At 47.0% G+C, this 20,884-nt stretch overlaps 3 protein-coding genes across 4 annotated transcripts; 1 reads left to right on the forward strand and 2 right to left on the reverse strand.

The window, feature by feature from the left end:
- Window positions 1–543: 543 nt before the first annotated feature.
- lonrf4 (LON peptidase N-terminal domain and ring finger 4) lies at window positions 544–11,048 on the reverse strand. The gene is made up of 13 exons (XM_067248219.1): window positions 10,192–11,048; window positions 8,290–8,408; window positions 7,667–7,789; window positions 6,897–7,133; window positions 6,659–6,788; window positions 6,441–6,516; window positions 6,129–6,243; window positions 5,918–6,039; window positions 5,447–5,605; window positions 5,027–5,189; window positions 4,574–4,723; window positions 1,262–4,414; window positions 544–1,216 (listed from the first exon to the last, which is right to left on the reverse strand). Exons 1-12 carry the CDS (start codon window positions 10,487–10,489, stop codon window positions 4,265–4,267), a joined length of 1,842 nt encoding a protein of 613 aa, XP_067104320.1. The 5' UTR covers window positions 10,490–11,048; the 3' UTR covers window positions 544–1,216; window positions 1,262–4,264.
- A 1,292-nt stretch (window positions 11,049–12,340) lies between these two features.
- On the reverse strand, window positions 12,341–14,143 carry med7 (mediator complex subunit 7). The gene is made up of 2 exons (XM_067247945.1): window positions 13,997–14,143; window positions 12,341–13,569 (listed from the first exon to the last, which is right to left on the reverse strand). The coding sequence occupies exon 2, from the start codon at window positions 13,558–13,560 to the stop codon at window positions 12,796–12,798; it is 765 nt and encodes a 254-aa protein (XP_067104046.1). The 5' UTR covers window positions 13,561–13,569; window positions 13,997–14,143; the 3' UTR covers window positions 12,341–12,795.
- Window positions 14,144–14,680: 537 nt separating this feature from the next.
- Window positions 14,681–20,416, forward strand: itk (IL2 inducible T cell kinase). 2 transcript variants are annotated; one of them, XM_067247381.1, is made up of 17 exons: window positions 14,681–14,868; window positions 15,101–15,205; window positions 15,340–15,421; window positions 15,705–15,830; window positions 15,980–16,017; window positions 16,203–16,360; window positions 16,456–16,521; window positions 16,676–16,730; window positions 17,326–17,405; window positions 17,751–17,893; window positions 18,310–18,384; window positions 18,629–18,800; window positions 18,956–19,172; window positions 19,271–19,335; window positions 19,524–19,642; window positions 19,763–19,920; window positions 20,142–20,416. In XM_067247381.1, the coding sequence occupies exons 1-17, from the start codon at window positions 14,731–14,733 to the stop codon at window positions 20,205–20,207; spliced, it is 1,863 nt and encodes a 620-aa protein (XP_067103482.1). In that variant the 5' UTR covers window positions 14,681–14,730; the 3' UTR covers window positions 20,208–20,416. The 2 variants fall into 2 exon arrangements, with proteins under 2 accessions (XP_067103482.1, XP_067103483.1); XM_067247382.1 differs by having other exon boundaries at window positions 18,632–18,800.
- Window positions 20,417–20,884: the final 468 nt, after the last annotated feature.

Genomic DNA, 20,884 nt, shown 5'->3' on the forward strand with positions numbered 1-20,884 from the left:
CAGTCAAGGATGTTTTGGTGGTTCATTTAGTTTCTCAACTAGATTAAGACTGACCCCTGGTGGACACCTTGAAACATTGCCTTGTGTAATCTCAATCAGGGGTGGGCAATTCTGGTCCTCAGGGTCCACTGTCCTGCATGTTTTAGATGTTTCCCTGCTCCAGCACACCTGTTTTAAATGAATGCGTTGTTATCAAGCTCTGTGGAAGCAGGGTAATGACCATACATTAGAATCAGGTGTGTAGGAGCAGGTAACCATTCTAGAACATACAGGACAGTGGGCCCTGAGGACCAGGGTTGAAGACCACGGTAATAGACGACAAACTCATCTTCAGAGCCCCTAGCCTTTTTTGTTTCAAGGCAAATGTATAGAACGTGTATCCATGGAAAAAACAAGAAATATATGTTTATTCATAGCAGTTCATACATCTACACAAATAGGTTTGGGGAGGCAGGTAAAAAAAAAAAAAAAAAAAAAAGATTTAACTAAATCTTTGACTATTAATCAAAAAAACAATTAAACAACAAATAGTAATTTCAACAACTTTATTGATGATATCAACAATTCAATGTACTGAAGAGTTATTAGAGGCAAAGAAGATGTATCTGGTGTTACGTGTCCTCAGTCCTGTAATATGACTATTAGTATTACTATTCGAACTGATTAGAAAGTATTCCAATGTTCACCGTTTTAATTCAAGATTGACCACCACACTATTCATACATAGAACACAGACCTTTCTGCGAATCTGACACCATTATGACAAACATACAAGGCTTTGACAGTCAGTCTTTATCTCACCAAATAACCCAAACCACCTTTTCAACATGTTACTTTTGTTCCTAGATGGATTCCTAAAAAGTCATGCATACATGGATCATTGGTCTGATTCAGTTAACTTTGACTCAGTACATGATTCAGTTCACTTTAGGTGCGTTCGACTTCATGCAGCTCCGACAGCCGGCTGCAGCCGGATGCCTTGAAGCTGAGAATGCCATTGGCTGCTTCAAGTCAGCCGGGCTGCAGGCGACGCTGGCACTGCATGAAGTCGAACGTACCTATTGACTCAGTACATGATTCAGTTCACTTTGACTCAGTACAATGATTCAGTGCATTGAGATTCAATAATGTCTGTGACACATACAGAAGTCCAATCACACTGGACCTCCAGAGTTCTGTAGCATCAGATGAATGAATGATTCACTTTACATCCAAGCTTAACATTGGCGTAGCACGCAAAATAAAAAGTTAATCATAACACTGTTTAATCCTGAATCCAAACATTTCAATTGATAGTGACATTATTTTCTGTCCCCTCTTTATTTAAACCAAGGATATATATACTAAACAATAGTATGTGTTTAAGTGGACAGCATAACTTAACAATCAAACAATATAAGAAAAATCTGTACAATATCGGTTTGTTGATAAAAACAGCCCAACATTATGGATATATCTATGGCGGGCACTATTACTGAACAATAGAAAAACCAGGACATGCAAATCCATTACTGTGCAAAAATATAAGTCACCTCCAATGAAAAGGGATGGTGTGAGGATAAGCAAAATGCTAAAAGTACACAAAAAAAGTTCACACTTCCTGGATCAAGCACGTCAGACAGGAAATTCTGTCCCTCTATGACCTCACAGTGAGGCCACTGGGCTTCGTGGTCATCTCCACCTACACGCTCAGCTAACCCTAACCCTACACCAACCATCTCTCCAGAAATCTCTAAGAAATAAATCCCTTTTTTTGTTAAGAGAGTGAGATCGATCCCAATTTGTCTGAAACTTTGACTGAACAAGCTCTCAATGGCTATTTCCAGAACAGGAGGGGGACCCAGGGAGGGTGGCCCAGGGAGGGTGGCCCAGGGAGGGGGGCCCAGGGAGGGGGACCCAGGGAGGGTGGCCCAGGGAGGGTGGCCCAGGGAGGGGGGCCCAGGGAGGGGGACCCAGGGAGGGTGGCCCAGGGAGGGTGGCCCAGGGAGGGGGACCCAGGGAGGGGACCCAGGGAGGGTGGCCCAGGGAGGGTGGCCCAGGGAGGGGGACCCAGGGAGGGTGGCCCAGGGAGGGTGGCCCAGGGAGGGGGACCCAGGGAGGGTGGCCCAGGGAGGGTGGCCCAGGGAGGGGGACCCAGGGAGGGTGGCCCAGGGAGGGTGGCCCAGGGAGGGTGGCCCAGGGAGGGTGGCCCAGGGAGGGTGGCCCAGGGAGTGGGACCCAGGGAGGGTGGCCCAGGGAGGGTGGCCCAGGGAGGGTGGCCCAGGGAGGGGGACCCAGGGAGGGTGGCCCAGGGAGGGTGGCCCAGGGAGGGTGGCCCAGCCTGTCCCTGAGTCTGTCCATTCCTCCGTGCATCTCTCCGTCTGGAGGGGCATGACACTTGTGTGTGTAATTGGGCCTGTAACTCCTCCAGGGCTGAACATATCATCTGAACAGTATTGCACTCTGTGTTGCCCTCATAATCTGCCAATCACTGTTCAGCACAGATGGACTCGAGTCTGGACAAGCGACAGTTCGTATCTGGGTGGCAGGCATTTTCCTACAAATTGGCCATGACTTCATCCCAACAAACTGATCTAAACCCCCAAAATGACAGTATTACATGTAATCAATGGCACAATGATTGTAGAAATGTGTTTTCTCTTTTCACCAATGTTTAAGCTTGTGTTTGCTCGTAAATCATTGTGTAACATTGCAGCTTCAACATTCGATGGAATGTGGCACTAAACCTCAAATAAAACAAAACCAGCGAAAGAAACGACAATAAGAAACAACTGCAAAGTGTGTCCCCTCTCCTAACACACAGCTCTGGAGATCCATGCAGGCACATAGGGCATCTTCCCTAGAGGGGTGGGGAGTCCGCAGGGGGCACAGCTTGGTGTCTCTGCCCCCACGGAGGCATCACCGAGCAGGCTCATTCCCCGGCCAGGCCCCCCTGGGCACAGCAGAGGCCTGGAGGGACCATCTGTGCACTATGGCATTACTACTTAGCTTCACTATAGCTTGGGACAGGTCCTAGGCTGCATGCACTCCAGCAGAAAACCCGGCCTCCACTAACAGCTGTAAGGACATAGACCCAGTCATCTACTGCCACCTGGTGGCCGCACGTGGTAAGACGCCCTGCTCACCGCGGCTGGTTTTCTACACCTGAGAACGATTGAAGGATAAGGTTGCTGTTTGTCTGGTGTGTGAACCCATCAGGTTGAGCACCAAAAGCAGAGGATGACTGGTGACAAACACACATGTACTGGAAAACAGCAACACTTACAACTTCCTCTACCTCCCTCTCTCTATATATGTAAACCACCATCTCTTCATGTGTCATCTCTATGTCCATCTGGCAGACCTGACACACATTTTAGACAGGAAGTTGCCTCGGACATAATCAATTATAGCAACACTTACGTTCTGACTATTCAGTGTTGATATACATCATTTGACTACTTATGCTTATAACGGCAATCAGCCTTAATACTTAAAGAATTGTAAAGTAACAGAATCAACGGGCGATAGACATACAAACCACAACAGATGTTCTCTGTTCCACAAGCATTAGAAGTGATGCGGGTCCCACTCCCAACATAGTATCCATTATTTTACTAAATCCAGATGATCATAAAATCTGAATTCTAAATACAAATCACAAGCTCTTCAAAATCAATGTAAGACTTTTTGGTTGTTGTTTCAAAGTTCAGATTTGGACACTTGTTGCGTGTGTGCTCTTCACACACTGAGCACTCGCCAGCTGACTCTGTTCAGTGGACCCCGTGGAACACGGCGGGCCTTCTGCCATGCGCGTCAGAGAGGGAGAGCGGAACAGCGACACCTAGTGGCGGCACCACGCAACAACAGGCCCTACGTCAACCAGCATGCACCAGCCTGCAAGTGATCAGCCTCACGGACACCAGACGATTGGTTTTCTGTTGTCTGACAGGTGAAATCTTTGGTTGTCCATTCTAAGGTTTCTATGCCACCGCAAACAAAACCTAACCTAAATAAAACCACATTCGGAAACATTCTGATCTACGTAGTACTTAAAAAAAAAAAAACTCTATAAAAGGGACACGCACATCCCCTGTTCCAGGAGAGACAATAGAAATAACTTAATCCAACTCCAAAAGCAAGAGTGCCATGTGTGTTCGACCGGTCCAGTGTGCTGAACGCGAGTGTGAAGCCCCCAACTTCGGGACCTGAGGACATCTGGAGGCTTGTGACAAACGGCTCACAACACACACTCCGTATCCCTGTGTGTGTGTGTGTCCCGAGTCTAGCTCTGGGAGAAGTACTCCAGGACGATGCGCAGGTGCCCCAGGCGGTCCCTGAGCGTGGTGAGAGAGAGCACGGTGGTCTGGTAGGCTGGGTCCAGCTGGAGCACAGACAGCAGCCACCAGCACCAGGCAGGGCCGTTGGAGGACTCCTGGAGGGCGCACAATCACAGAGGTGCACACACGAGTCAACGTGTGTCTGTCTGCGTGCGTGCGTGTGTGTGGTATATGACAGTGTGTCAGTGTTTGTGTGTGTGTGCGGGGGGAGGGTACCTGTATTAGCGTGTGTGTGTGTGTGTGAGCGTGTGTACCTGGATGTTGTCCTCCTTGTCAGGCATGGTTCCGTACTGTCGGCTGATCTGCTCCCGGATGCGGCTGTTGAGGCGCTGGTACCAGTCCTGAGCCTGCTGGTACACGCTGTCATGGAGACCCTGCAGCTGCTCCAGCTCTGATTCGTCAGCCTGGGGTGGGGTGGGGTGGGGGGGGGGGGGGGGGGGGAGTAGAGAGAGGGAGGAAAGGCAGATTGATGACCACAGCTGAAACATTTCCCATCAGCATTCAGTATGAGTGGGAAGATCTTTAAGCTAATTGAATGTATGTGAGTGTGTGTGTGAGAGAGAGAGTTTGTGTACATAAGTGTGTGTATGTACTGTATAAGTGTGTGTGTGTGTATATATATACATTAGTGTGTTTGTGTGTATATTAGTGTGTGCATATAAGAGATATACATATAAGTGTGTGCGTGTATCGAAGAGTGGGTGTACCTTGTGGTCCTCCAGGTACTCGATGTCTGCAGTTTGGTATCCATCCCTCTGACCCCTCCTCAGCACCCGGAAGCGACTGCCCCCCACCGTGTCCACGTACGACCTCCCATCAGGCAGCACCTCCAGGCTCAGGATCTCCAGAATGCAGCCGTAGTCCGCAAAGCTGTACACACACACACACACACATACACACACACATATATACACACGCAGATACACATTCAACCCCCACAAAACACACATACAAAAATACACACGCGCACACGCAATTTATATCCGCTCACAAAAACATTCTCTCCACAGGGCTGCTATTTGACCCACTTCTGGAAACCTTTTCCGTGTCGCTTACAGGTTCTCCTGAGTGTGTCGTGAGAGCGGGTGGACGGCAGTGAGTGCGTGCGTGCGTGCGGGGCAGCCTACCCTTTGCCGTGCTCGTAGCTGCACATGCCAAACTTCTTGGTGCCCGTCTCCATGCAGCGGCGCATCATGAGGCGGTAGCGCGGCTCAAAGATGTGCAGGGGGCAGGGCACGCCCGGGTAGGCCACCGTGCACACGAAGATAGGGATGTTCGTAGTTAGACTGGGGGGGGGGGGGGGGGGGGGGACAGAGTGGGGATAGGGGGGACAGAGACGGATAAAGAGAGGGAGACGGAGAGTGAGGAGGAGAGAGCGAGGGATGGGGATACAGGTGGGCAGAGAGAGAGAGAGAGAGAGAGACAAAGATAGTTATTCACAAACACGGTTAGTCATATCTCCACTAGAATCTCGTTGCTATGGATATTGCGGAGGCGATGGTGAGCCCTGTTTACTCCAGACGCTGGAGCACTTTAGGGAACAGGTAGGGTGTATGTTGTCGTGGTTACGCACGGGGGGGGGGGGGGATGTGACCTACTTGGACAGCTCGGCCATCTCAGTCTCGTGCACCTGCATCCTCTCAGACAGCTGCTGGGGGAAGAGGCGGGAAATGGCCTCCTGGAGCAGCGCTGTGGGGTTGTACTTCCTGTTCTTGAAGTACTGCGACAGGAAGCAGGAAGTCGGATTAGACTGACCCGAAATGAACTAACGGCGTGTTTGGATTCGTGTTTGGATTCAGTAGGCCTCACCTCTTGTAAGGGCTGCTTGCAGAGTGGACAGCGCAGGTTGTGATCCAGGCTCCTCTCAATGCAGTTCTTGCAGAAGGTGTGGCCACACGGGGTAGTCACTGGCTCATAGAACAACCTAGAACACCGGCCCCTCCGGTCAGAACACCGCGTGGCACAACAACAACCTCCACAGCCTTGCTAACCTTGTTAGCCTGCAGCTCTAGGCCAAGTTAACTCATTTCCTCACAGCCAGGAGGAGCTATAGAGCAGCGCTGAACGGGACACACACAACCAGAAGGGCAGGAAAAGCGAGAGGAAGGTGAGCACACTCACCGGATGCAGAGAGGACACTCCAAGTCTGACACGGTGAGCACACTCAGCACCGTCTGGCTGTCCTGGGAGCAGTCACCTGCAGACCAACACAAACCACTCCATCACTCGCTAGTTGTGTCGTGAATCATGTCGTCATTTAGCTTTCACCCAAAGCGACGTACAGTACAGGGATTTGAACCTGCCGCACGCGCGCGCGTGTGTGTGTGAGCTCCACATACCCCGCCGGTTCCTCTCATCCTTCCTCATCATGAGTTCCTCGTCATCCTCCGCTGTGGGCAGGAAGGACACGGCCTGGCAGAGACTCAAGCAGCACTCCGTGCTGGAGCCGTGCTTCGCCTTAGAGGAAGTCTGCATGCACACACGTGCGCACACACCCACACACTGTCAGTGAGTTCTACCACTGCCACACCAACAACCCAATCTATGTCCCCCATATGTGTGACAACACAAGCTCACCTGGAGTGACTCTAATCTTCCATTGGCCTCTCCCTCCTCCTTCTCCTCCGGAGGAGGAGGGAACCGGTGCCCTTCGCTGTGTTTGTGAGTGTGTGTGTGAGTGTGTGTGTGGCTGTGTGTGGGCCCCTGGGAGCCCCCCAGGCTGGTGATAGGGCAGGGCTCTTTCAGGTACTCGGAAACCACCTGCAGGATACAATGTACTTCTTCTGGGACTGCCATGCCCTCAGCCTCTAGGATCTGTCATCACACAAACACACACACACAGGTTGATAAACACACAAAGGCAGACCAACATGCACATTCACACAGATAGGGCAGAAACACGCGTGCACACCCAAAGAAACAAGTTCCTGAAAGCTTTCGTTTCACCTGACTGAAGTCAAACAGGTTCTGTATGAGAGCACCGCCATGTCCTGCGTGTGTGTGAGTACGTTTACGTTGCTATCGTTGCTTTGCCAGCTGATTTGGGGATCTGTATATTTATTTGGGGATATGTATTTGTATATTCATCCCATAACAAGGAGACCAGACCAGCTTAGTTCCTGGTTGGTCTTTGTTGTTTCATATTTAGGCCTAGTTCAGACCTCATACTGAGAGCACCAGTGTGGAGGGAGAATACTGGGGAATGGGGGGAGACTGGGGGGTTCTGGGTGAGGACTAGGAGAGGACTGGGGGAGGACTGGGGCGTCTGGGATTGGACCAGGGTGCTCTGGGGCAAACTTTGGAAGGTTTGGGGGAGTACTGTGAGGAGGGATGTGTGAGTTTCTCACCTTCTTAATCTGGCTCTTGGCTGGAAGGAAGTCACTCTGGAGCTTCAGACAGCGGTGGAACTGGATCAGAGCCTCCGTCTGACGGCCCATCTCCAGCAACACGTTCCCTTTCCGGAAGAATCCCTGGAGAGAGAGAGAGAGAGAGAAAGAGAGAGAGAGAGATGGAGAGAGAGATAAATGAATCACACCAATCCTTTACAGAGTGTACAGAGAGTTGTTTTATCCGTTGTTTTCAAATAATCTATATATTTTCACTGACACTAGCACACATTCAGTCACATGACCTGAGGTGAGCCATGAAGTAGTGCCCAGCAGATGTGTTGCTGCTAGGACCATCTCTCCCACACTGGGCTGCAATGATTCACTCCTATTGTCACATAAGTGGATGACTGCATATCGAGCTTTACATTAAATAGCGAGAGTAAGGACTCCCCTCCATTGTACCTACACTCAAAACATGTTGATTAAACAATGTTATGGTGCTGCCCATGTCTTTCATATTTCACACAGGCTGTTCACAGACTCAAGTGTGCAAAATCTCTTGATATTTTCATTGGGGTTGATTTTAGAAGTTGTTTCTATGGTCCTGGTGTTTGGTGGGGACATCACTTCCTGGTTCTGACCTCGGTCCAGTTGGGGCGCGTGCAGCAGAGGTCATCCAGGTCCCTCAGGGCGTCAGGGTAGCACCTCAGGCCCACGCTGGCCTCGGCTCTGAACACCTTCAGACACACGTCATCTGGAGCTGAGACAGGAAGAGATGTGGACGTAGACATAAACATGGAGGTGGGGGGGGGGGGGGGGGGAGTGAGAGAGAGAGAGAGGTAGAGAAATGGGGAGGTCAGAGAGAAAGATGGGAAACGAACGCGTCACCGACGGCTGGCTAGGAAAGTACACTTCAGTCTCATTCACATCACACTTCATCGACATAACTAGACTAATAAAGCCTGGAGCCGAGGTAGAAACACCTGGTCATTATGTTTCTCTTTAGGATCGCTGCGCTCCACAGTGCTGGGAGCAGAGCGGTACATCAGCAGAACACGTCCACAGCAGTGGTGCTCTCGCGGGGAATTTGACATTACTCACCACTAATTGGAGGACAGAACTGAAGATACCTGTGTCTCCTCACATTCTATTGTTAACTGCGTTTTTGTGTGTGTGTGTTTGAAAAAGAGAGAGTGGTGTGTCTCAGGACCGAGCCTCAGAGAGAGGACAGACCAGGGCACAGTGTTTAAAAAGGACTGGGTTTCATTGGAATGGGGGAGACGAAAGTGAATTGATGCGGTTGTGTGAACAAAACGCAGGGTCAGCTTTACAGAGCGTCTCCAAATAACACATCCCAGAGCCTTACTGAGCAGGCAAACTGCTGGAGACCGTTTGCGCTGCCTGGAGACACATTTTCTTGAACCGTTTTTTTTCATTCAGCAGCTGCCTTTATCTAAAGCCCCAAACAAAAGTGCATTATAGTAGTTGCTGATGAAGACAATCAAGGGATAAAAGTGCTAGCTTCACAGTAGTTAACATCACAGTGGTTAAATGCAAAGCGGCACTCTTGTGTTTACAAAAGATGGGGCAACAACAACGTTGTCTTAAATGCAACTCCTGAGGACTGCTGTGAGATGCTCTCACCGGACAGGCTCCTGGTTGATCTGAGTGAGATATTGAATGTGGATTATGTGTGAGTGACGGATGAGTGAGTGAATGAGTGCTTGTGTGTGGGCGTTAGTATGTGTGTGAGAGAGTGTGAGTGTGTTCTGGGCTGTAACAGCCCTGGGAACAACTCGCATGCCTGGGTGTCAACGTGCAGCACGTGTCACAGTGTGTCACGTCGGGACTACATTGGCCCGGGATTTTGAATTTGTCCTTTCAAACTTCAACGTTTCATCACTGATAATGCTGTATTACTATTGCGTCATACGTTCATATTCAACCATATGAATGGCTAGTACATTATGTGTCAGTTGAGTTCAAGGCAGAAAGAGCCATTACTGAATAACTAAGACTTGTGATTGTCACGTGCCCAGGCATGGCGTGGATGTTGTCAGACAGTGAACTGAAGTGGCCTACCACCTTCACCAGCAGCCTTGAGTGTGTAATAGTATGACCCTATTCTGGAGCAACACTGATATAGCTACATCTCCAGCAGAGTTTACGAGCCATTTCCACCACACATGGGCCCACACCATTGTGTTAATTAGCAACATGTTTCTAGTGTGAATGCAAATAAACCCTGCAGCATTCATATAAGAGCTCAGGGGTCACCTAAGTTCATATGTCCATACTTCTCGTATGGAGCTGATGACAAAGGATGGCCTATCCATGTAAAAAATGCGTTTGGTCAATGGCCTATTATTGTTTATTAATTTCTTAACGCACAGCTAGATCGCTGGCTTGCGTAAGAGGCTATAGTGCCATAACTGGACGTTACACAATGTAGGCTAGCCTACATTTGAGCACAGAGACCTGCAGTATGCCTCGGGGTTGAATGGCCCAACTTAAATCTAAGTTAACACACGCAACACCCTTACCTTGTTCTATCCCCTCGTCAGCGATGCGTAAAGCGTCAGTGAATTCGCTGGCTTTCAGCTTCTCAAGGATTTGGCACTTCATCTTTGTCTCGTCAGGGCGGCACTTTTCGATGACACTAATCAGCAATACATTGTTTTTTATATTTTTTGCGTCTTTCTGTTTTAGCCGTTCCTTGCAGGTCGGACATCTCGATGGCAAGTTTGTCCCCAGGCACCGACGGCACAATGAGTGGCCGCACGACATCGTAACTGGTTCGCACATGAGGAACAGACAGATTGGGCACTCAAGAAGATCCATGGTGGTGTGTTATGTCACCCCGACAATTCCCTCAAGGAAAAGTAGGCAGAATGCTTCCCCTCAAGTTAAAAGCTTGTGCACAGTCAGTACTCCGTTACATGCAACATACTGTCGTTTGACTGGACGGCTTGGTGGGCTAACATACATTTACAAACTGCAACAGTGTCATATCTAAACGCATCAACCTTCGTATCAGATTTACAGCAACTCTAGCCTATCTAAAAAACAACAACAAGACATGCACTCTGCGCAAACATATGCGGTCTATTTAAACAAATTATTTCTGTTCTCAACTTTTTACCTTAAAAAAAACGTTTTAGAACCTATCCATTGTCAATCATAACTTAGTTGTTGGTTTCGAACACAAGATTATTCCCTTTTAGAGCATGGCGATTAGGGAATCGTTTCAGTCCAAAACCCGCTTTGCTGGCTTTTTCGTGTGCAGCTCCGAACTTCATCAACGATTAGATTAGAATTTTTACGTTATTATTAAGATCCCATCCTCGACTGTAAATTCGGACAGTCTGCCTGTGGTCCTTGATCACTGATACAAAGCCAGGGTACACTGTAACACCATTACATTACATAAATAAAGACCATGTGATGTGGCAGCGAGCAATCTCATTGGATGACCGCCTGACGTCCCACCCTGTTGTGAAACAAAGATGCGGAGTTTTATAACACAATTTCTGCGACGGGTGCAGCGTCTTTATATATTCATAAACATCACAAACTTCACAAATGCAATAGTTACTGAGAGGATATCAACAGATGCCGCACACTTGGTGATGCTGTCGTGATACGCAGCTAACCTACAAGATAACATTTTGATTTCATAACATATTTTTGTGTGGGAATAAATTGATTTAATATGCGATTATTACACAGGTTAAATACAAAAAAATGTGCGTCTTCAGATCCACCCCCATTGCAATAGCGTACAATTAGCCCACATTATCTAAAGGGATAATTAACATAACGAATGGGGGGCCCTCTGCAAAGCAATCTCATATTATCTCATTAGAGCAGATTGCAGCACGTAAACCTTAGCTGGTTCATAAGAGCAGTGTCTGGGTAGATGGCTTGTGTTAGCCGTTATCAAAGGAATACATTGGAACCATGTCAAGTAAATCATACATGTATAGACAACATAACCTCTACTCAACTGTCATGCTGGGAGGAAAACAGACCCTCTAGTTGCTCTAACTGCAAGATTGACACGGCCGTTGATCAGCGTTCATTTCAGCAGCCCTTCTGATCAATGCTTTTGTATATATAAACATGAGCACCCGACAAAGTCTGACTGTGTCACACTGTCACTATAACTGAAAGGAAACCACCCCGCACTCATTATAAAAGAACGTTGGAATCCCTGCAGAGGGGCACATGTGTGTGTGTGTAGTTAAGGTTGTATCTGACTAGAGTACACTTACACAATGCTACAGTGCACAAGCTCAGCTTGTGTTGTGTAAGGTATGCCTTTCCCTCTACCGGTCAGTCTGGTGCCTCATTGGAGCAGATACAGCCAAATCTGTCGTACGAAGCCACATCGAGACAACATTGCGTTGGTGATTGTGTAACAGTGAGGTGGCTGGGAAAAGGTTTGTTCTATAACATAGAACTTGTTTTTCGACATCCTCATCTTATTGACAGATTAGGGCATACACCCACATTGCACTCACCAACACAGGGATTTCAGACAATCTTGGAACATGACAGACTCCAGTTTAGGACCAGACCAGATGAGAGAGCCTGGGGTCACCAAGTACAACCCCTTCTTCAGGTCCTTCATGACTGCACCAGGACTTCACTACTGTGCCACAAGATGCAAGAATGTTTGGCACTACTTGGTCCAATAGAAAATATCTTTATTGAGTTGACAGTGGAAAGCTGAATGCTCTGGGAATTTCTTACCCAATACCAAGTGTTAAATCCAGAGGCAGGACTCCATGCAAATTCTAGTGTTATGAAATAACACGTGTAAGTGAATGTTTGACTAAGAAAGTTCTCACACACACACACACACACACACACACACACACACACACACACACACACACACACACACACACACACACACACACACACACACACACACACACACACACACACACACACACACACACACACACACACACACACACACACACACACACACACACACACACACACACACACAGCAAAAAAACTAAACAAACTGGATACGCTCTTCGTGCACAGCTACAATATTCACAACAAACCAAACGCTTTACCAGATTCTGTAATTATTTGCATAACAAAACACAAACAAAAACGACATGCAAAACTCAGGCAATCTCGTCAATAATGCTGCACATTGCAGCGTCTTTGTCCCATTCTTTGTCCCTCTTAGTGGGAGGCACGCTCTTGTCCTGCTGCCCTGTGGCCATACAGCTGGCCCCCACCTCCTCAACGTCCATGGGTTCTGTTTTCAGTCTGGCCGCCAACCCAGCAGACCCCCCCACCCCAGTACCTCCAGACCCAGCCCTCGCACCATCTCCTGCCCCGCTCGGCCCCTCTGACTGGGGTATGTCATCGGGCAGAGATGCCAGGCAGCCTTGGATCATCTCCACCACCCTCTCCAGATGTTTCTGGAACCTTTCGGCCGTCTCCAGCCTCTGCCTCTTCTGGACCTCCATCATGACACGCACAGTCTCGCGGGCCTGGTGCGGACGGTACTCGTTGATCAAGTGGTGCATGTGGACGAACAGCAGCTTCAGGTCTTCCAGCTTCTCCTCACGCTTGATGCTGCCGGGGCTCTTAATCAGGATGTCCAGAAGGTCCAGGAAGTTCACCAGGATGGACATATTCAGTTTCTTGAGTTCTCGCTTGTGGTCGAACTGCATCGGGTGGAGCCTCTCGATCCCCTGGCTCTCCAGAGGACGGATGATTATGTCATCGCACTGGAACTGGTTGCCGAACATCATGTAGCTGTCGCGGATCGGCGGCGGGGGCTTAGGCGCCAGGCCCTTGCGGATGTTGTCATCAGTGTATTCCTTGATGTACTGCATGGGCGGTGGTGGCAGAGCGCTCACCTGCTGTGGTTCACCCATGATGGATGCCTAGGGACAGAATTATGGATAACTTTAAGCTGCATTCATCTCGTTTTCAATAATTAGTTAATAACTTTAAAATAGCGAATGCACGAATACCGTATGTTACTAGGTATTAACTTAGATGTACAAACGTAGAGCTAGCTACTTTCCCTTCCCGTTAACTAGTTACGAGTGTGAAATACTAGTGTGATACGAGTGTGAAAAAATGAAAATTATGCAGAAATAACGGTTGGAGAAATATAATTAAGAAAGCTAGTTAACAACATACTGCTACACAACTATATATAAAGCTAATGTAATACACTTTACTCTTAGGTAGGCTAGCTACTTAGCTACCATGCTAATGCTAGCCAGCATTAGCAAACTAGCTTGGTTGCTAGATGTGGAGCAGAAGTAATTTGATTAGCTAAGCAAACAATTGAAAAATACATACCCTTTAGTGTGAGAAGTGTCAATACTGTGATGTTAGTTTTCGATAGCCAGACTAAATTCCCCAAAACAAATTTTATCTTTCACTGGGATAACGATGGCATAAACCATGGGAGCTACGTTAAGGCATAGCCTTGTCCCGTAGCTTTTCACGTCCTCTCTGTTTGATTGGTCGCCTGTTCACGACGTGTTTATTTGAACGTGCGGATTGGAGCGCTCCATTTCAACAACGTAGACGGGGATTGGTTTACGTGAGTAAAGGCGATAGCTTTTATATTCCATAAAATGTATTATCTTGGAAGATACATTGTATTTAGTCAGATTTAACATGGCAGGCTGTTGTAAAAACTGCAGTCAACATTCAAGAAGGTACACACGTTTTGCGTGAGCAAAAGTATATTGCATTTAAGTTTTCATCAGTCCTGGGTTTGTAATTTAATTGGCTAATGGTTACATATAAAACATATGAAACACTTGTATTGCAATTTTAAATGTTGGCTGTGTTCCACACATTTGAAACATCAAAACGTATCACATCTGTGTGCGTGTGTGTGTGGCAGAAATTGAGAGAAAAAAGGTGTGTGGCCCTACTCAAGGAAGTGTTTCACCTACAGTGACAACTCCGGAAGCTTGAGTAACATATCATCAGCTCTTTCTACCTCACTGTTTTTCACACGTTTTTAGTCTGACACAAGCACAGGCTGCTGGCAGCTCTAGGGTTGCAGGTAACTGTTTGCCATGTACCCCAGAGTTATCTTAAAAGGAACTCTAATCAAGAAATCTCAACAGAAAAGAAGGACTTCCCCAAGCAATTACAAGGAAAGGTTTTTCGTTTTAGACACACAAGACTTGACCTATTCTGAACGGCGTCCTGGGGTATGTACTGTTGATGGAGAGGAAGATGGAAAATATTATCAGTGTACTTTTGAATCAAAGTACATTCTATTTTTAATTGTAAAACAGTCATTCACAATAAGAAAGTTGGTCACACCTGAGATGAAATGTACAAAATAATCTAAACGTCTTAAAAGCTGTACGTGTACTTAATCGTAATTGTAATAATTGTTATGTGATTCCAACACATGGAGATTCTGTGCTCTGTGTTCAGAAAAAACCAGTTCAGAAAGGCAGTATTGAGCTGGCCAGGATTAAGTGTGTTGAGATTGTATGCAGTGACATTCCCATCCCCTGCAGCAACAAGTACCCCTTCCAGGTGAGAGAAGCACACTTCCCAGTCCGTTTATCTACAAATGAACGGAAGGAGAACCTGGCAGAAACTCAATAGGGCCATTCAAGCAAAAATACAAGGACCCTACAGCTACTGTTTGATGCTGCTTTTCTCCACAGGTTTTTCATGACAGCTATTACCTGTACATTTTTGCCCCGGATAATGACTGTCGGCAGCGGTGGGTCCGGGCGCTTAAGGAGGGTGAGTAGTCCAAACTAAAGACACCCCAACAAAGGCCTTGATCATGGTCTCTCTGGTGTCTTGTACAAACCCATAGTCAGAGATGTAGGTTTACTGTTTATGCTGTGTGTATGTGTGTGTGTTTGTGGTTTAAACACAAACACAGTTTCAGTTTGAACCTTGTGCTGCTTTCTAAAAGGCTACACATCTGTATTCTGTTGATGGGCAAATACATGGTCCAAATCGTTTTTTTTCTTTTAAACAATAAATTAGTTGTTACTTTGTTGTTGTCCTCCTAATGCAGAGACAAAGTGTAATAGGTTAGCAGTGAAATACCACCCTAACTTCTGGATGGATGGGAGATGGAGATGTTGTCACCAAACGGAGAAGCTGGCGGCCGGCTGTCATGAGTATGACCCCATGGGATTTGGTACTAACCTCAGACTAGTTTTAGTCTAAATCTTCATCTCCAAAAATGTGTGTCCCTATAGAGTAGAGGACATAAACCATTTTGAAAATTTGATAAAACTATACCGTGTAGGTATATATGTATAGAAGTAATTTTGTTTCTTTTCATAGCTTCCAAAAAACCTCTCCCTAAAACTCCAGACCCTGAGGTAGGACCCTGACTGTTGACGCACACTCACACATAATGGAATGTCACTTCCTGTAAAACTTTTATTCATTAAGTTCACTCATAAAACAAATTAAAATCAACAGCATTGACATCCATATGCAGTTATTGCTTCTAGAACAAACGTAAGTGAGTGGTCAGCGTTTCCTCTCCACTTTATCTTGACAGCGCCGTTTATCAAACCCAGACTTAGGCAGGGTGGTGGTGGTGGCTATCCAGAACTATATCCCCCACGATGCATCTGACCTCACCCTGAAGAAGGACCAGGAGTATGTCCTTACTGATAGCTCTCACCCAGAGTGGTGGGCCGTGCAGGATGACAGGGGGTAGGCTAACACTGACAGGATGATAGTGGCAGTTTTTGTTTTTTTCTTCTCAAACTGACACTGTGTTCATATTTTCCTATGTTTCCCTTCTATAGAAACACTGGGTTTGTACCCAACATATACATTGCCGAGAAATCGGGGAGCAACTTCAACAGATTTGTGTGAGTCACAAAGTCTGTTCCTCATATAACACTACAGTTTTGGTGTAAACCATTGTGAGTGGTATAGAACAGTTGTCAAATGGTGACCATTGGAGTACACTATCATATGATTCAGTGGTTATTATGTTGATGTGTTGAATGTGTTCATCTGTAGATGGTACAACAAAAACATCACAAGGGCACGAGCTGAAGAACTTCTGATGCAAGAGGTACTGTCCTGACACAATTAGTATTTATTTGTTCATTTACTTATTTATTCAATCATTAGATGTCCAGTTATATGTAACCTTAACTTCAGGATATATCAAGACTATCTGTTTGTGTCTAAAGATAGTTACATTGGAACATGTATATCTTTCAGTATGTAATTGTGTGGTTGAGTATATGTGTCCAATGCAACATCTGCAGTGTTATCCAAATACTTGGATCTGATTGGCTGTGACCATGTGGTTTTTGCCTGCAAGGATGCAAGGGCTGCATTTGCAGGATGCATGTCTGCTTTCACACATACAAACACAAAGTACATCTCCTAACCACACAGTTAGCTCAGGTTCAGGATTTCCTGTTGTAAATGTGTCACACAGTTTTACAGGCAAAGTTTGGGTCCTTGACTTTTACGATTGTGCGTGTCTGTTGGCCAAACATTCGGTGCACCAATTCCAAGAAAAACATTTGTAGGTTTGTTTTGTCTCCAGCTATCTAAGAACCATTTACATATCCCCTGAGAACATAAAATCATGTTCACATAATGTATGCTTCAGTTCTTTAAAAAGCGTGCATGACTGTTTGTGTGCCCATGTCCAGGGCAAAGAAGGGGCATTTATGGTGCGGGATTCCAGGCAGCTTGGCGTCTACACTGTGTCTGTCTACACCAAAGCACCAGGGTAATTATCCGCACAGTCAGCTATCACTGACGTACTGACAACACATTAAAAGTACTAAGGACTGAAGTACTTAGAACTGAGACACTGCTTAATCTTTGGGGGGGGGGGGGGGGGATAATGTGTTTAAAATTGCTTTAAGATCAACTGGGGTCAGATGTTTCTTGGAGTCGATATTGATAAGAATGTAACAACGGAATTGCTGAAGAAACCATAACAATGGATCAGCAACTACGCACAAACGCACAACTAAGACAGATCATTTGTGACACTGTGTAATGCCAACCCGTACATGTACAAGAAAAGACATGTTGTGTTCCCCGACTAACGCTCTCCCTCTCTCTGCAGGTCAAATGGGGAGAAGAATCCGAGAGTGAAGCATTACCAGATAAAGGATACAGAGATAGAGCCGTTTAGGTTTTACCTGGCGGAGAAATACCTTTTCAGCACTATTCCTGAGCTAATCCAATACCACCAGCACAACGCTGCAGGTGAGGAGTGTGTCCTGCAATCACGCTCACACATGCACACGCACTCACAAACACACACACATGCACAAAACCTCACACACACATGCATTCAAACACACAGGCAGGCAGGCAGACACATACATACTCAGCTGTTTTAAATTCGCCCAAAGGAACAATTAGCACAGCTAAGAGATTAATTCACTGTAAAATTGTTTTAGACATCAAATTCAATGCTTGTCACGGGGACAAGATCATTTTCTGCTCAGAAAGAGTTGTGGAGGAAGCCTTGCCATGAGACTTTGAATCAGTCTTAAGAAGTTAGCATATTGTACAAGGCATGGACGTTGGTGCCTTGACTAGACCTGACTTTCTTCTGTGTGTGTGCGTGTGTGTGTGTGTGTATGTGTGTGTGTGTGTGGGGGGGTAACCACTGGCAGGTCTGATCACGCGCTTGCGACACCCTGTGACGCTTGGCAAAGACAACTCTCAGAACTCCTTTGATGTCTCACAAGGTAAGAAGCCCAAAAAAGAATTAGAATTGAACTGAAGTTAATCAAAAGGGTTATGCAATCTGCTGTTATAAAACAGAGGTATGATGTTATGACAGTTGATGTGCCTCCCACTTTGATAAGACCAACGTGTGAGTTCCAAGTAAACGGGGAAAATGCTTACCTCAATAGCGATGTCGCCTGCTCACAATTGGCTATGCATCGGTGGCATGGGTATTGTAGTTCTTCCTGTGTGTATGCCCTTCAGCAGGCGAGTGGGAGGTGGAGCCTGCGGAGCTGGTGCTGGGGGAGGAGCTGGGGAGCGGGGAGTTTGGAATGGTGCTGCAGGGGACATGGAGGGACAGGAAGGTGGCCGTGAAGATGCTGAGAGAGGGAGCCATGTCGGAGGAGGACTTCAAGGAGGAGGCCATGGTGGTGACGTAAGTGGACTTGTGGACGTGGGGCATTGCCTCATTGGACAGATAAAGGACCACAGCACATCATGTTGGACCGTTCCTAAAAATATGTGCGTGTGTTTGCTTGTGCGTGTGTGTGTGTGTACGTGCGTGTGTTTGCTTGTGTGTGTGTGTAACAGGAAGCTGTCCCACCCGAAGCTCGTCCAGCTGTATGGTGTTTGTACCCAGCACTCTCCAATATGTCTGGTGTTTGAGTTCATGGAGCACGGCTGCCTGTCGGACTACCTCCGAGCCACCAGGGGACATCTGTCTCCGGACACGCTCCTGGGGATGTGCCTGGATACCAGCGAGGGCATGGCCTACCTGGAGAGCTCCAACTTCATCCACAGAGACCTGGTACTCTCAGAAGGAAAAGTCGAGATCTGAACTCAGAAGAGTCACATTGATAGGACGATATTCCAGTTTTTTTCTTCCAATCTCTGTCTGCTTCACAGGCTGCCAGAAACTGTCTGGTCTCTAAGGACAATGAAGTCAAGGTGTCTGACTTTGGCATGGCCAGGTAAGATCACACACACTCCTGCGGTGAGAACTTGTGGTTCCTCCACAGGGGCTAGAGCATGGGTGACCATCAGTCTGTAAACAGAAGAGTGAGAGTGTGAACACTGTGAGTTAAACCTGCTGACCTGTTGAGGGGAGACAACAGTCATGCTGTTGTCCTTTCCTGCTGATGACTATGTCTCTCTTCAGGTTTGTTTTGGATGACCAGTATACTAGCTCTCAGGGCTCCAAGTTTCCTGTGAAGTGGTCGTCTCCTGAGGTCATCAAATACAGCAAGTTCAGCAGCAAGTCGGACGTCTGGTCTTTTGGTCTGACTGTCCTTTAATCTTTGTCTGCCTGTCTTTCTGTCTGTTTAAGAAGTCTGTCTGTCTGTAACTGATGTTCTACTCCCTCCCCTCCTCTCCCCTCCCCTCCTCTTCTCCCCTCAGGTGTGTTGATGTGGGAGGTGTACAGCGAGGGTCGCCTGCCCTATGAGAGCCGCTCCAACGCGGAGGTGGTGGAGTCCCTGAACGCAGGCCTCCGGCTGCTCAAGCCTCGTCAGACCCCCAGTGCTGTGCACCAGCTCATGGAGTGGTGCTGGAAGGAGGTGGGTGACCCTGTCTCGCCATCCGTTCCAAAATGTGCCATCCAACATTATGACGATTTCATGTTTTGTTTTTTTTTTGTTTTTTTTAAGTAGAAGTAAACAAACACTTTTTTTCCAATGGTATAGTAACAAATGTGTTAAATGACCAGTGGAATACACACAAAAAGTGTTGCTGAAACAGTTATGCAAGTGTGTGTCCGTTTGTCTCTCTGCCCCTGTAGAAACCAGAAGACCGGCCGTCCTTTGCTGTCCTGCTGCATGAGCTGGCCTCCCTCTCAGACCTCTGACCCCAGGCTGGCCAGCCTGTTCACACACACACACACACACCTGTAGAATAGAGAGTCTGTATGTACAAAGACATAGGAGTAATTTATACTATTTATTCGTTTGCCTGGATTCCTAATAACTGTGCTAGTAACTTTGGCGTCAACCTGTGCGATAAGTGTGAACTCAGTGCGTGTGGTCAGCGAGAAAATAAAAGTGTATCCATATTGCAGCCCGGGGGTGCAGTTGTGAATCTTTTGCTCGTCGAACAGAACTGTGCACGTCCCTGTTCTGCGTGTGTTTGGTAATAGACTCTTTTTATAACCAGATGCTGGTTTTGTCCTTTAGAGGGCACACGTAGGCCACATGCTCTGACTCACACTCATCACCTCTCATCATACAGACACTGCACATGCTCTGTACGTACCAAGTACGTCCTGTGTTGCTGCAGGGCCTCACTGCGAGGTCAACTTTATCTCTGAACACAAGGTACGTTGTTACTGGATGTTGAATCATTTAGGAATATGATCATTCAAGAATTTCACTGTGATTATGTTTCAGATTTAATTAGAACTAGTTGATAGCCGGTCACATGGCACTTTATGGACCTGGAAATTGTGCTGTCTAGAACCTTAGATTTCCGTTAGGAACACCTTTTTGAATAGGTTCTAATACCCTTTCTTAAATGGTATTAATAGTA

The sequence above is a fragment of the Osmerus mordax genome, chromosome 12, assembly GCF_038355195.1.
Source record: "Osmerus mordax isolate fOsmMor3 chromosome 12, fOsmMor3.pri, whole genome shotgun sequence".
In the NCBI taxonomy this organism is placed as follows: Eukaryota; Metazoa; Chordata; class Actinopteri; order Osmeriformes; family Osmeridae; genus Osmerus; species Osmerus mordax.